At 41.3% G+C, this 16,660-nt stretch overlaps 1 protein-coding gene across 3 annotated transcripts in view; it reads right to left on the bottom strand.

The window, feature by feature from the left end:
• SLC18A2 (solute carrier family 18 member A2) overlaps positions 1-16,660 on the bottom strand; it is a 44,933-nt gene that overhangs the window by 16,187 nt on the left and 12,086 nt on the right. For all 3 annotated transcript variants that reach the window (XM_054982080.1, XM_054982081.1, XM_054982082.1), the window contains exons 4-9: positions 6,909-6,967; positions 4,875-4,958; positions 4,238-4,330; positions 1,895-1,984; positions 1,742-1,785; positions 1,604-1,664 (exon numbers count right to left, since the gene is read on the bottom strand). In XM_054982080.1, coding sequence (XP_054838055.1) covers positions 1,604-1,664; positions 1,742-1,785; positions 1,895-1,984; positions 4,238-4,330; positions 4,875-4,958; positions 6,909-6,967 — 431 coding nt within the window. The remainder of the gene's footprint in view (positions 1-1,603; positions 1,665-1,741; positions 1,786-1,894; positions 1,985-4,237; positions 4,331-4,874; positions 4,959-6,908; positions 6,968-16,660) is intronic.

Raw genomic sequence — 16,660 nt, 5'->3', positions numbered from 1 at the left:
AAGGATCATTTTATCTTTAAAAATCCAATATAATTTGCCTGAATTCCAAGACAAAACATTTGCCCTGGAAAAATCCTCTCATCATCACACAGTTCAGCACAAAATGAGCACTGCTGTCATTCTTTTTCCAAATATGCCAAGACATATTAGACTCTGTATCTAGAATCCCTAAAACCATCTTGTGGCCTCACTAACACTGTGATCCTGGAGGCAAAACGTCCTGCAAAGATATAATGTTATGTCCAATGAAATCTTTCCACTATAACCTGTACATAAAGTACTAATACATCTATGAGAACAATGAACTAGATAATATTGCCCTGTCCAAAGCACTTCTATATCTGAAGCTGACAACCTCTTGCAAGAAAACAATTTGAAGCATACAAAAACTGGCAAAGGAAATGCTATTCTAAATTAGCCACAGATATGAGGGATACAAACTTCAAGTTCATATTTAATTTGATTACTAACAAAAGACGTATTTAATGTGATTACTAAGCACATATATATATCAACACCAAATATCATTTGACACCACCAAGTGTTTAACACCAACCATGAGTTGTTCAATTACATGGCTTCATTATATGGTTTTAATGGGAAAAAGTTGCAACAGCATAAAATAAGGAAGGGGGTTTCCATGTCATGTATGAAAGGCTTTTAATCTGTTGCTGATTTATATTGTACTAGACTGATTGTAAATGACAGCTATGATTTTAAAGGGATCAATGACACTGTACAAATACATAGTTTGGAGACTAATAAAAATTAGAACTAGTGATCTCAGTATTGTTCATTCGAACATTCCACCTGTCTCAAATTTTCTTTTATTGGCCAACATTCTGATCACATCCGTGAATCAGCATTTGGCATTACTCACTTGGCAACTCTTTGGGGGATCTGGTAAATACCAAAAGCCATTTATAATTCAACATATCTCTATCCACATAAGTAATTTGTTTGTACTGTGCTTGTAATGGTGAAGCCTTTCACACTGATTAACTGAACTAGTGTGATAGCCTGGACTGTTCAGCTGCTTAGGGAACAAGGCAGTGTGTAGTCCATTCTGTGTGAGGAAAGGGACACAGTTTAGCTGAGAATAAAACTTTGCAGTTTCTCAGACTGAGAACTAGGAAGAGGTCCCAAGACACAGAGAGATAGTAAATAGACACCTCAGGTATACAGAGACTGCAGTGTAGGCAATAGACCAAGACAATGGAATCTAAAGAAAAGGTAAGGGACATGGGTAGGGAATTGAGAGGACCCAGAATCACAGTGGGGGTTTTGAAGAAATCTCCACTGCACTTAAGATGCACACAGTGCAATGAAGAACCCACTCAACACTGCACACTGCAGAGAAAAGGGAGACAACTGTCTTTCAGGGAATCATGCATCACTACTGAAATTCTCACTTGGGAAAACATAGACTCTGACAACCCTATTCAGGGAAGAGTTCATGAACTGTGCTGTACAGCTTCCCTTTTAGCACTGAGATTATATCTGCCACACTTGACAGAAATAATTTGGTCATTAATTCATGACCAAATACAGAACAAAAACTGCCAGTATTAAAAAAATGAATCTGTATCATAATTACTATTACCTGCAGCAATAATGATGTATGGATCCCTCAAGAGTGTCAGTAATGATGCTCCTTTTTGGCTCTATCAACAAAGGAGGTTTGAGGTTAGGAAAAGGACAATAAAAGCAATTTTTGAAAACATTTTGTTAAAGTTCTTACTTCTGGTTGTATCCTGGATGGTTGTAGAATTAACAACTGTATGGCTTCAAAAGAAAAAATCAAAATGCAGAGTGTGTTAGTTTTTTAAAAGATCAGTTTATAATATCAGAATTCAAAGTTATTTGTTAAATCATAAACGCTCATTCTCCTTACCTCCATCAAAAAGAGCTAATGCTGCTAACACCAGAAAAGGCGCTGCTTTCCCAACAAATTCATACATCACACTTCCAAAAGGTGGGCCCACTATGAATGAAAAATCACCATTCAGAGCCAGTTTGGTATCCAACTAAAATCAGGATTAAAAACTTTTTAATAGTTAGTAACTTTCTAAGGCTACTGTTTTATGCACACTAACTGGAGCCAATTTGGTATAGTGGTTAAGAGTGACAGGATTCTGAACTGGAGAACTGGGTTTGATACCCCCCTCCTCCACTTGAAGCCAGCTGGGTGACCTTGGGTCAGTCACAGCTCTCTCAGAGCTCTCTAAGCCCCACCCACCTCACAACATGTCTGTTGTGAGGAAAGGAAGGGAAGGTGATTGTAAGCCATTCCAAGACTCCTTAGGGTTGTGAAAGGTGAGTATAAACCCAACTCTTCTTCTTCATCTTGGACAGTGGGTGTCTCTGATCTCAATAAGAATTACTTCTGAGTAAACATATATAGGATGGAACTATGTCTGCTTCACAGGTACACATATACTTCTTATTGTGTGTGTGTGTGTGTTATGTGCCGTTAAGTCACCTCTGACCTATGGTGATCCTGTGAATGAGAAGCCTCCAAAATGTCCTATCATTAACAGACTTGCTTAGATCCTGAAAACTGGAGGATGTGGCTTCTGAGTCAAGCCATCACATTTTGGGTCTTCCTCTTTTTCTACTGCCTTCCACTTTTCCTAGCATTATCGACTTTTCCAGAGAATCTTCTCATGATGTAAACAAAGTACAATAGCCTCAGTTTTGTCATTTTAGCTTCTAAGGAGAATTCCAGTTTGATTTGATCTAGTACCCACTTATTTGTTTTTTTGGCCATCCATGGTATCCACAAAACTCTTATCCAGCACCACATTTCAAATGAATCCATTTTCTTCCTTTCTGCTTCCTTTACCGTCCAACTTTCACATCCATACATAGTAATGGAGAACACCATCGTTTGAATTATCTTGATCTTGGTTCCCAGAGATGTTCAGCTGTAATCCTGCTTTGGCACTTTCTCCTTTAACCTTCATCAGTAGTTGTTTCAAGTCTTCATTATTTTCTGCTAGTAGCATGGTGTCATCTGCATAACCTCAAATGGTTAATGTTCCTTCCAACAATTTTTACTCCACCTTCTAGATCTAATCCAGCTTTCCTTATGAAGAACAGAGGTTTAACAGGTAGGAAGGTAATATACATCCTAGTCTGACATCTTCATCAATTGGAAACCATTCTGTTTCCCCATATTCTGTCCTGACAGTAGCCTCTTGCCCAGAGTACAGGTCGTGCATCAAAACAATAAGATGTTGTGGCACCCCCATTTCTTTTAAGACTCTCCATAGCTTTTCATGATCCACACAGTCAAAAGCTTTGCTTTAATCTATAAAACACAGGCTGATTTTCTTCTGAAATTCCCTGGAATGTTTCATTAGAAATGTTACAGTGTTAATGATATTGCTTTCCTTCATAAGGCAAGAAATATCTTATCCCTGAATATAAGAAAAGCAACAGGGAGCTCCAAGGTGCTGCAAAGATGTTAATACAGGTTGCTGTCCACCATGCAATTAAATGGCCGTTTCCATGTGGCTTACTTTGTTCTGGAAAACAGCGAAACCTTGCACGAAATCGTGCTAGAAGACACTGTTATCGCGTGAGAAGACAATGTTATCGCATGAGAAGATGTGATAACAGCGTTTTCTCGCACGATTTTGGGCAAGATTTCACTGTTTTCCGGAACAAGGTGAGCCGTGTGGAAACGACCAATGTCTCCTTTAAATAAAGTGTGAGTGTGCTTACCTCTGGGGGACTTTATTCTTATTTCTTAGATTTACAGCGAAAAGCTGCTTCATGTAAAACTTTAGAGATATGTAAGTAAGCAAGCTCCTCAGAACTTGCTTGAAGTTAAAAGAACTAGCATGTATTTTACCTATACCATGTTATGTAATAGGTAAGAAACAACATGTTTCAGTATTAATAACTGAATTATCTCAAGCCAGGAAACCAACAAATCTTTATCAGAGAACTCATTTAAATGCCATAAATATGAAAGAATGAAAAGGTACATCATGCCACTCTACATATCTTGTCTCAGACACGCACACACACACACACACAATCTGTACCTATTTAAAATATTTATTTAAACTTTTTTATGTGCACCTAAAGACCCATTATGTATTACGATTTTTAAGGCAGACATTTACATCATTTAACATATATAAAGCTTACCTATGTATGAAAAAGACATACAGAACATTTTCTAAAACTGTTCCCATTTCATTCCAATGATTTTCACCATACTGACCTAAGACTCCCATAGCCATTCCTCCTAAGGCAATGCCCATTGCATTGCCTCTTTCTTCATCGTCTGTGTACACACTGGCCAGCATACCCATCCCTGAATGAAAAAGTATTTTTTTTTAAAAGGCTAGTATCATCACTCTTTCAGGGCAGGGGCACAGGGACATAGACTAAAGAGGCAGGAAATTACAGAAATGTCAACAATTAGGCACACATGAACATGCTCGTGTTTGCACACTCTTTACAAGTGTCTTGAACTTGGAATTTCCATGAATAGTAGAGGGATTATTTGAATTTGGATGAATGATAAAATACAGTACAGTTTCCATTGCAAAGCAATTTCACCCAACCTGTACAACTGAACCATAATTTTTAAAAGCAAAAATAAAACTCCTGCAATAATTTTTAAAAGAGGTTTGGAGGGGCCATGTTTTACAGGATACTATTGATGAAATATGAAGAAAGACATGAGCTAGTTATCTGACAGTAAAGATGATGCTGATGAAAAGTAATATTGATTCTAAGAGAAAGATTCCGTCAAGATTAGAAATGTTAGTGAAAACACAGGAATATGATTAGTACTGAAAGTGATAGTTCTGGTCATTAGTAATCTATATAAAAATGCACTTCTTGATACTTACCAGCTACTGAAGAACAAGAGGAACCTACTCCTTGAAGGGATCTTGCTATGAACAGTAACTTATAGCTTTCTGAAAACGCAAACACTGGAAAAGACAAGAATGTTTTTAAAAACCTCATATTAAATCTAACTAGATTCTGGCATTTTCACTGATACAGAATTAACTAACTAGGCATTTTCACTAATACAGAATTAACTGAATTTAAACAAGCTTATTCTGTAACATGGCATGTCCAATGCTGACTAAAATGTGAATTCCTGGGAAAATACTGAAAACATTCCAGGGGGGGGGGAGGGGGAGAACCATTTCTATTTTCTGAAGACCACTCACCCACTTCTTTCTAATAGAAAAACTGAGAATTTAGGGAGCACTGAAAAAATCCAATGAAATGTTCTATCTTTAAGAATGAGGGAAGTGCTTAAGACAACATTTAACTCAGTCAAGTTGTACAATATGAAGATTGTATGACAACCTGTATCTTTAGGAAATGATAATGCCTGTGTATAGAGTAGACAAAATATTTTTCCAACATTTGGATTATTTTTCTAGAACAAGGAAAACCATAACTCCCCATATACCCTCGAATGTGTTTTCTCTTTGTCAACCTCCTGCTAATACAACAATACAGAAAAGCAAGTATTAGATGGCATCTTTATCAAGGCTGCATCTGTGCAGACATATCATAACACATTTGCCATGAAAAATATCTCCAATCAAGACACATTTAAAACTCCATAATGGAAATTCAGTATTGAAAATAGAAAGGAAGAGCTAAACTAGTTTGAAGACCCCACAGCAGAGACATATACTCAACATACAACAGGTATGTCACAATGCAAGGATCCATTCTGATGAAAGAGAACGAGGCATTCCACTTACACCCCCCCACCCCACCCTTTTAAATGTAGTTACTTAGAGATTAGCTATAGAAGGAAGGAAAGGAGGAAGTAGTAGTCTTCTGTTCCCATCTAACCTACTCAGAGTGCTACAAGCTCAACTTCTGGAAACTAGACAGAAGAACAAAACATTTCAAGTTACAAGCATTCCCAAAGATGTAGAGTTGAATCACACAATTCATGGGTGCAAGGAAGGTGGGATCTTTCTCACCTTCCTCCCAGAGCCCTTTCCAACTCCAGGAACGGTGATCTCTAGGGTGGAGGAACATTCTAATAACCGCACAGGTTGGGACTCCATAATGAGGAGAGCAGAGGTCCCCAACCTTTCTGAGCCTGTGGGCACATTTGGAATTGACACACTGTGATGGGTGCCACCACAAAAGGGCTGCCACAGGAGGCGGAGCCAACCACAAAACGCTGCTACAGCTTACTTTCAGTCACACAACAAAGATCCTTGTGCAGTGGAAGCAGTTCCTGCCCAACCAATGTTTTTAAAAATCTGCACAGCCAATCGAATCTCCAATGGCCAGCCAGAAGCCATGCTTGGTAAAAGCTTCACCTGGCTCTATCTACTTTCTAAAAATATTTGGCAGGCACCAGGAAAGGTTCTGGTGGGCACAATGGTGCCCATGGGCACCACGTTGGGGAACCTTGCAGAAGAGGAAAGAGGGCAAAGTGCTCCTTTCTTTCCCTTCTGTGAGCAGAGCCTTACTCATGCAAGAGACATAAATTGCAATCTTGTTTCTGTTCTCCTCCCCACTCAGCAGTCCTTTAGCACATGCAAGTCCCTACAACCCAGGAATCAATTTACCTGGAGCTTTAAAGTGCTGGGGGCGGGAAGGGCAGGGAATATCTTGGATTGTTAGCATCTTCCACTGGCTCTTTGCAAGATCTAAGCCATAAAATAGCCACTTCTACACTACATTGGTATGAACAATTGGGTTCCATAGCATGAGAAGCATCTCTAAATTAATTGATGTTTTTTCTAGCTAATGGCCCTGTTTCCCTGGTGAAGGTTTCAGGTCTCAACACAGCTGAGGGTTATCAGATCCTGCAACATGGCAGAAAAGTATATTTCTTTTCTATTCCCCTTCTTCTGCAATATTTGGCATAGAAAAAAGAAAAAACCCACACTTACTAATTGTTGAGACAAACATGATGCAGAAGCCAGTAAACATAGGAATCTGATAGCCTATTCTGGAAAACAAAACCAATACGTTTATTCTTATTATTTTTCCTTTTAAATATATTGCATTTACATCTTTGTTCAGCAAATTCGAAACAATTTACTTGGACCTTCCAGTGGCTTTTATTCCAAGCCTAATACAGAATTCACTACCTGAGGGCCAAGCTACAAGTGACGAATGACACTTGAACGGCAAGCGGATTGAGTGGAGCGCAAGTGAACAGGGAGAAATACACTTGCCATTCAAGTGTCATTCGTCACTTGTAGCTTCGCCCTAACTTTAAACACATTGTATCTCCTGACTTCCGCATGTTCTTTTGAGCCATTAGTTTTTGTCTTGCACTGTTCCTGGAGGTTTGAAGGAAGAGGGGGTTGGTACATTTGCAACCACTTTTACCCCAATATTTTTCTAGAAATCAAATTTGAGTGGTTTGTTCAAGTGTGAAATGTCTACTGCACTTCTGTTGTTTCCTGTCTGCTTTCCACTGATTGGACCAGGATTGTGGGAAAATCCCACCCGGAGCTTTCTTTCCCCTACTTTGGTAATAAGGAATTCTTATCCCTTATTTCAAGTATTGTTTTCTTTTATAAAAAAAATACTCACCTGATCGAGATACATTGCTATAAGAAGGTACAAGAGCGATCATTGCCTTCCCTGCATGCTTGCAGTGTCTGGTAACTTTCTCTCTCTCTCCCTCCACTCCCCAAATTGTTCTTGCCACGGCCATTTGCTTCCTTGCACTTTCAAAGGTACAGGAGTGCCTGTCGCTCTCTCCAGCCCCTCAGCTTTCACTAGTTACCTTTGATATTGGCTTTCTTGATATGCCTCAACCCTTCCTTCCTCCACCCCATCGAAATAAAGTTTTTTTCCACTTGTGCAGCCAAGTCTTAATTTTTTTTTTAAAAACCCTCCTGGATAGCAATATATCTCTAAAAGATATGCCTGTGCCTTGATATTCACTGTCCCTCTGCTTTCCTATGTTTATTTTTCATAGGAATATATTTTATGGGGTTGGGGAGTATTTATATCACTTTTGATTTAGGTGCAGATTGTCGCAGGCCCACTTCATTGTTCTCAGCCTGCTAGCGCGACATGACAAATCATTAAGTACAGGCTTCTTGAAAGCAACTGATTGTATAGGTTAGCAACTGACTCTTCCTCTGCCTGTTGTTTGTCAACAAGAAAACTTTTAAAAACCAGTTTGCAGACCCAAGCATCCAAATACTGGGGTGAACCTTATAATGGAGGATATTTTTCAACAGAGACAATATTATAATTCCTATACACACATATGCCTAGCCCCTTCTAGCAGTACATCAATATAACACACGCAAAACAAAGAAGTGGAGTAGGCGTTTGACACCACCAATGATGACCACACCCTCATTCAAATATCCCAATTTTTAAAGGAACATCTGTAACAAAATAAACAGGTAGCAACTGAAAAATGTGGAGAGAAGATATGTGAAACCTCTGTGCTTAATGCAATTCTGATGCTAGCATATTAAGTGCCCAGAAAAACAGGAGTCAGTCATGTACGTGGGAAAATCCCAGTCTACGGCAGGAGTCCTCAAACTTGTTAAGCCTGTAAGCACTTTTGGAATTTTGAAAAAAGATAGTAGGCACCACCACATAACTACTGCCATTAAGTGACCGTGAAATGGCTGCTATGGGAGCTAGAGCTTAGCACAAAATATCAGGAGGTTCTAAAGCAAGTATGCTCCCGTAATGGGAAACATGTATCAATGGTCATTCTGAAGCTAAAAGTTTTCACAAATATTTTATTGATCTTGGAAAAAGTAGTCATCATTAGACCAAGAGAAAGCAAGGGAGATACTGATGATGCATGTATAAATTGCTAAGATAGATCCAAAATTACAAGACTGTCTGGAAGTGAAAATATGATGACCAAAAAACCCTGATGAGGTTCAATTAAATGAATCAAGAAAAGGAAAATACCTGTTGCTACAGGTGGGATCTACAGGTGGGATCCACTTCTGCTTTACGTTACCATAGAGTAAGCTTATTTCACCTAAGTTGTACTATCTTTAATAATAGTTAAATTCAGAACCAGCCATTATTTTTTTTTTAAAAATGGACAATCAAAATGTGCCAAAATAATAGAAACAACAACTGTAGCGTTAATAAAAGAATGTTTATGGAGCTTTAGAGATCTCAGTAACCATTCTAAGAGTTGCAAGGCAACCACAATATCACCAAGACTTCCAAGAAAAACTGTTGAAGGAGCAGGTGTGAACTGAGAGGCCAAAACTGCCCTGGAAAATGTCCTGCTCCCTCCTCTGCCATGTTCCTGATAGAAAAGGACTTGCTGGCAACTTATTGATGGAATAGGCAGCTCAGCATGCCTTGGACATTGGGGGCGCTGCATGTCTCTTTGTGTGTATATGTAACTCTTTTGATAGTAAACTGCTTCTTTTTGTCTACAGTGGGAACACCTCCTCCTGACTCCTCCTCTGTCTCTGTGCCTCTTGGGAGATTTCTCCATGGTCTTCCAAGGAGGAAGATGTGTTTCACTGAGCTCCTGCCATGAAGGCCTCATCCACAGACCTGCACCTCAACCTCGCCGCCAGACTCAGGCTGTGGTTTATTGATAGGGAAAGTGACTCTTTAGATTAGGACTCTTTCTCTCTTCTCCAAGATATTGCTATGGATCATGGAATCTACCTCAATAAAACTGTAAGTTCTACCTTTCTACAATTTGTCTGAGGATTAATTAATGCACATTGGGTTAAACGCTTCTCACTAAATAACTCTGCTACCAGACAATTTGTCTGAGGATTAATTAATGCACATTGGGTTAAACGCTTCTCACTAAATAACTCTGCTACCATAAACGAAAGACAACTAATTCCTAATACTCGCAACTCACACAATGCAGCTGGGCCTGAGAGCAGCCACCACATGACTTGGCTGGGCCCAGCAACATGAACTGCTGCACAACTTGGCCAAACATTTCCTGGGATGAAGGCGTGAGATGGAGGGAAGGAGAAGGTGAAGATGGGTGGGAGGGGAAACTAAAGACAGGTTAGCTCGAGTGTGGGAATTTATTTTATTATTTATTTCAAATTTGTATTCTGCCCTCCCCGCGAGTGGGCTCAGGGCAGATAACAACATATTAAAAATACAATTAAAAATTCATATTCATTAAAAACAACACATTTAAAACAGGATGGTGGACAGCCTTCACAGGGAGGGTTAAGATTTATACACCCTTTTTTTCCAGGCCAGAGGAGACCCAGCCTCAGCCATATGCCAGAACAACTCTGTCTTGCAGGCCCAGCAAAAAGATAGTAGGTCCTGCCGGGCCCTGATTTCAGCAGACAGAGCATTCCACCAGGTGGGAGCCAGGACCAAAAAGGCCCTGGCTCTAGTCAAGGCTAGGCGGGCCTCCTTGGGGCCAGGGACCACCAACAGCTGTTTGTCCCCTGATCGGAGTGTCATCTGGGGGATATATGGGGAGAGACGGTCTCCTAGATACCCTGGTCCCAGTCCGCACAGGGCCTTATAGGTCAATACCAGAACCTTGAATCTGATCCGGTACTCCACTGGCAACTAATGCAGCTCACATAAAAAGTGTTAACATGCACCTTATTTGACACTCTCATAATAACACACGCCACTGCATTTTGTACCAGCTGTAATCTCCGGGTCAGGCTCAAGGGCAGCCCCGCGTATAGCGAGTTACAGTAATCTAGCCTAGAAATGACTGTTGCTTGGATCACTGTAGTTAAGTCATGGGTTGACAGGTAAGAGACAAGTTGCCTGGTCTGCCATAGATGGAAAAAAGAGGACCTGACAACCGCTGTGACCTTCCTGACCTGTGCCTCCATTTACAGGGAGGCATCCAAGATCACCCCCAGGCTCTTAACCCTGAGAACTGGCACTAACGGTGCCCCATCGAGGGCTGGGAGCCAGAGCCGAACCTAATCCCCCATGGCTCAAGTACAGGACCTCCGTCTTCATCGGGTTCAGTTTCAGCTGACTCTGCTTCAACCAACCAGTCACGGATGCAAAAGCATGTTCCAGGACATCTGGGTCTGAGCCGGGCCGTCCGTCCATCATCAGATACAATTGGGTGTCATCTGCATATTGATGACACCCAAGTCCAAAACTTCACACCAACTGGGCAAGGGGGTGCATGTAGATGTTAAAGAATAACAGGGAGAGTATTGCTCCCTGTGGGACAATTTCTCCCCAAGCACCACCCTCTGTCCCCAACCACAGAGAAAAAAGCCACTGTAAGGCAGTCCCTCGTATCCCCACATCAGCAAGGTGGTGAGTCAAAAGATGGTAATCAACTGTATCGAACGCTGCCAACAGATCCAATAATATCAGCAGCGCCAAGCCACCTCGATCCAGATGTCTACGAGGATCATCTATGAGGGTAACCAGCAATGTCTCCATCCCATGTCCAGGATGAAACTTGGACTGGAAGAGGTCTAGGGCTGAGACATCCTTCAGGAAGCCCAGCAGCTGTTCCACCACCGCCTGCTCAATCACCTTTCTCAGAAACGGGAGATTCGAAACTGGGCAGTAATTGACCAGGTCAGTGGGGTCCAGCAATGGTTTCTTTAAAAGAGACATCACTACAGCTTCCTTTAATGGCCCAGGAAAAACCCCAGAGCCTAAGGACAGGTTAACAATGGCCTCCAGTGAGGACCGCAGCCCCTCGGCACTGGCCTTTACCAGCCACAATGGGCATGGGTCCAAGGGACATGTGGTAGGCCTAACTGATCGCAGGGTCCTGTCAATTTCCTCCCCAGAGAGTGGGCTGAAATGATCAAATATCGGCCCCGAAGACGGCCAAGGGGTCTCTAGCTCATTCACTGAATCAACTATGGCTGGCAAGTCGCAGCGGAGAGACAAGATATAATCAGCAAAAAAGCTCCCAAAAGCCTCACAGCTAATATCCAAATTCAAAATTTGACAGCCTCCCTCTGGCAAGGAGACCAAAGACCAAACCACATTAAACAATTTTGCCGGGCGTGAGCTAGCTGATGCAATGGAGGCTGCATAAAGGAAACAGGAAAAGAGGAGGCTGTCAGGGAAGGGAAAGAGGAAACAGTGGGGTAGGGGGAGACAGAAAATAAGATGTCCCCTACAAATCTGTCCAGGTCTCCTATTTATTTCTTCCTAATAGGAAACTTTTAAAATTAAATTTATACCCCAACTCACTCGAAAAACTTGAGACAGGTAAGAACATATGCACTTCATTTATACTCCACCTTTCTCCCCAGTGAAAATTCAAAGTGGATTACATCTTCTCCTTCATTTTATTCTCAAAACAATGTAAAGAATTCATTAAAAAGACTACTACAAAAGGCAGTAGGTAATGAATGAGGCCGTATAGATATTAAAATAAGTGGAAAATAGAAAAAAATGTTATCCTGATATGAAATTAAAGGGACATAAGCCAACTTGAAATAAATACTCCTTGGGGAATACTGCAAATTTTAACTGTTCTGTAAAGAATAAAAAAGAGAAAACTCATATGCACAGTACTCACACCCAATATTCAAGGACTTTATAATGCTGCTTTTCAGATAGAGATGGAGCTCAGCCCAGTCAATCTACTTAATTCTCAACATGGCCCCATCTGCAGATACTTGCATCCAGAGAAAGGAGATATTTCTACGAGCTTGGGGGGGGGAGTCCCCAGGCTTACCGAAAGATCCAAAGATGGAAACAGGAATTGTTTTTTAATCCACTAACCAGAGGCAACACAGCCACTGTCACTGAACCAGCTGGCTGGCAGTTGAGGGAGGGAGGCACGCTTGGCAGCAGGGAGAGAAGAACCAACCAACACAGCAGTGAAGAGACGAGTCTGCATGAGGGAGAACGTGGCAGCTGTAGAGATAGCAGGGAAGGCAGGCCAGGACGTGGGGAGGGAGGCTTAGCTACAACAACAAGGCAGCAAGGAGGGGAACAGCCAGTGGTGGTGTAGATGGATGAGGCAGTGGGGAAGAAGTCAGGGAAGGAAAGGAGCAGGAGAAGTGAGAGGCAGACTCGGCCTCATGCAGGAGCTTTGCAACAAGGTTTCTCTACGAGTTTGAGCTACATGAATATTCCATATTATGACTACTTTGAAAAAAAAACAATGAACAGGACAAATGCACTGGATGACCGGTTAGCTCACAGCTGATTGACTTTTGGGCTCTACAAAGAAAGAAATAACTGACAAAAAATATACAACAGCAGCTTTGGACCTGAAACTGGATTTTGATATGATCCACTGAAGATTATGAGGGAAATATGGGTCTCTAAATACATTTATTTCCTAGCATGCTGTTTTGGATTTTGGGACTGTAGCACTGTATGGACTAGTGCAATATGGAATTATTTACTGATATATTTATGAATTATATTTAAGAAATGTATTTACTGTATGTCAAGAACTAGCACTTTATTGTTACAGAGGGATTCATTGTAAAGTGAGTTGCGTATATTTTCACAAATGTGTATTTTGGACATATGACTTGTACCCATAAAATAGACACACTTTTGTAGTAAATATTTTATTGAAGGTTAAATGGCATTGATTTAGACATCTTAGCAAGCTTTCACGATTGCTGCTTTTCCTGAGATGGCAGGGCAGGCAGGGCAGGCACTGAGGAGGGAGGCAGAGCTAGGACGACAGGCAGCAGGGAAGGGAGAAGCCAGTGGTGGTGTGGATGGGTGAGGCAGTGGAGAAGTAGTCAGGGAAGAAAAACTGCAGGAATAGTAAGAGGCAGCAGCAGAAGAGCAAGGGGGGAAAGGCAGTAGGGTGGCAGCAAAAGGAAGCAAAACCAGCAGGATGAGTAGGAGAAGGGGTGCTGCCATGAGCCTGGAAGGTGGTGGCAATGCTGCAGCAGGGTGAGTGGCTGGGCTGGCTGTTGAGTAAGACAGTGAGTGGACACGTAAGGTGGTGGGAAGAAAGAGAGATGAAACTGCCAGGTGAGCTCAGGAGGAGGCAGGGGCAATGACAGCAGTGGGGAAGGACAATAGAATGAGGACAGGTTGAAAAAGGGATGGAAAGGGTCAGCAATGAGGTGGAGGCAGGGAGAGCAAGGTAAGTGGGGCAAAAAGGGAGGGAAATTTCTCATGTGCAAGCAAGCAAAGGTAGGGGTGAAAAGGGAAGGGATATATATAGCTGCTAAGTTGGGGGGAGAATCGGAATAAAAGGATGAGATTGGATTCTCACCACCACCCTGTGAGTCTTGCAGATCCCACACATTTCAATCTTATATACTAACAACAAAGCGGCCATGATCTGATGATATTTAAAGCTTGAGACTGGAGTCATGAACTGGAGCCACTTTCCCGGCCTGGAGGCAGTACTGTGCAGCTGCAGAAGGCCAGGCGGCCAGGCTAGGCATCTGACAGGGAGGAGGAGGGGCCAGACCACGTGCCCAGTGTTTGGAGTATGTTTTTCCCAGATAGTCCTCCAAAATACCCAACTGTCTAGGCAAAAACCAGACACCTATCAACCCTATCCCTACTGTGCACTGGGCCCATCTTGGAAGACAACACTGCACAATTTGGCTATAGTTTTCCTGGGCAGAGACTGCCGGGGGGGGGGGGCAAGAAATGCTGGAGACAGAGGGACAGATAAAAGTAGATTGGCTGGTGGGTGGGAAGGAGAAAAGGAATCAGAAAAAGGAGAAAGGCAATTGGGGCTTTCAAGGAAAGTGAAATCAGACAGAGAGGCGATGAGGAAAATGAGATGGCCCTTGCATGTTCTTGTTGTTTCCTCACTTGTAATTTATGTTATTGTCCCCATATTACATGTGTTAAGAACAATAATTTACTTCATATGGAAAATATTTATAAGTTAATTCTCGGACCTTCTAACCTGGTTGGCAAAGAGTGTTCTACACTTAGCCTTGCATGTGACATTCCAGGAGAGTGAGACAACATGTAATACTGTAGCTGTTATCAGCCACCAGATGAGATGAAGCTTGCCACAGTTCTGATTCCCAAGTTCCTTATTCTGATCTTTAGTCAAAAAAGATCTTTGGCACCGATTGCTCCTCCACCACTTGCCCTGATCTTTGGACTCTAGCATATCCATGCAAAGCAACATGGATCTGCCTCTGCAACCCCTATGTGTATTAGATATGAAGTTTCTAAGGGTTCTGTCTGCACACTGGGCCACTACTCTGTAACCTGGAAACACATGCACACACATGCACACAGAGCCCAATGAGCCAACACTCCTCCATATTTTGAGAACCTAGCTATTAGTATATACAAAATCTGCTGTTTAAAAACTATATATACATTGTTAAAATTGAATAAACTGCAATACTTAGGATCTATGCTAAGTTCTGACTTCTTTAACTGCCTTACAAACATGATATTGCCTCCATATAGATCAGCTTTTAATATTACTCTATTTGAACTAACCTGTTCATCTTTTTATATACTGACATTTAAAGAAGTCTGAGATCCAGAATTTCTTCCTGTGTAGATACGCATAGGACTGCTAATGTTAATGCTTCTTGTTAACCTCAGTGAAACTAAATTACGTTAACACTAAATAAGAGTAACATAGTTCACCAACAGACCTGCTGGATAGCTGGAAAGAATACTGCATCAAGTATTCATTTTTACAGTGCCCCAATCACTAAGTTATGCCTGCTAGGCAAGATGCTGGCAGAGTAAACTCCTACCCCAGCATAATGAATTGATGCTACTGAGGTGAATTTATGCAGGTAACAGATCACTGCAGTAACCCTTACACCATCAATATATCATCATTATAGAGGGGTAAGTAGTTAAGAGTTTAGAATGGAGAATGGGCATAATTTAAAAAAAATAAATTTAAAAAAAAGTAAAGCAATGGAAATAAAAAAAGCAATTCCATTGCAGTCAGTGGAGAGCCCCAGTATACTTCCCTCTCCTTAGTCATGCTGGAGGGTAGGAGTCTAATGCAGCAGCCAATCAGAGTAAAGCTACAGATGTGAAAGCCCAGAGGCAAAAAAGAAAAAATTCAGGGGGGAAAACCAGGGTTTTTTGTTTTTCCCTGAGGCTTTTTTCTCCTGGGGGAACAATAAAAAAACTTGTTAGAGATATTTTCCCTTTTAGGAGGAATAAAATGTTTCTAAATGCAAGGTTTTTCCACACTCAAAATGTGTATGTCACTCATTCCAAATGTATAACATGAAAAAGTGGAAAAAAATTTCCACTGGAAAAATTGGGAAGTTTCTGGATACTAGAAAAAAAACTCATCCTGTAGACATGCAAAATACTATCATTTAAAAATGTACTAATTTTGGCAGCAATTACTATGCTATAAGGTGTATTTGTCTGTATATATTAAAAATATCCAACATGACGGCAGTCCAACTTACCTAGGGGTATGCAGTTCAGTACACTTGGTCCAAAAATATACCCCAAAATACCTTATCAGTATTTGGGAGGGGGGGATTTGAGAATCACAATAAAATGTGGGATTTTGGGATAAACTGGTATTGATTACCCAGTTAATTTAAAATATATTCAGAAATAACCAAGTCCATTATTTCCTAGTGAGGAATCTTTCCAGGGGGTGGAGGGACCATTTTTGGAGCAAACTATACCAAAATTGCAGTGGAGCAAGGGCTGGCTGTCATCTCAAGACATCTTAAGTTTAAAGAAGTTTGGATCAAGGGGTCCAATTGTATGGGCCCCTGAGCAAGGTCTACCAAGCCATTCTCCATTG

This window comes from Eublepharis macularius, chromosome 6 (assembly GCF_028583425.1).
Source record: "Eublepharis macularius isolate TG4126 chromosome 6, MPM_Emac_v1.0, whole genome shotgun sequence".
NCBI classification, from domain to species: Eukaryota; Metazoa; Chordata; class Lepidosauria; order Squamata; family Eublepharidae; genus Eublepharis; species Eublepharis macularius.
Note: the sequence above shows the minus strand (reverse complement) of the source record. Positions and strands in the feature narration are given on the sequence as shown.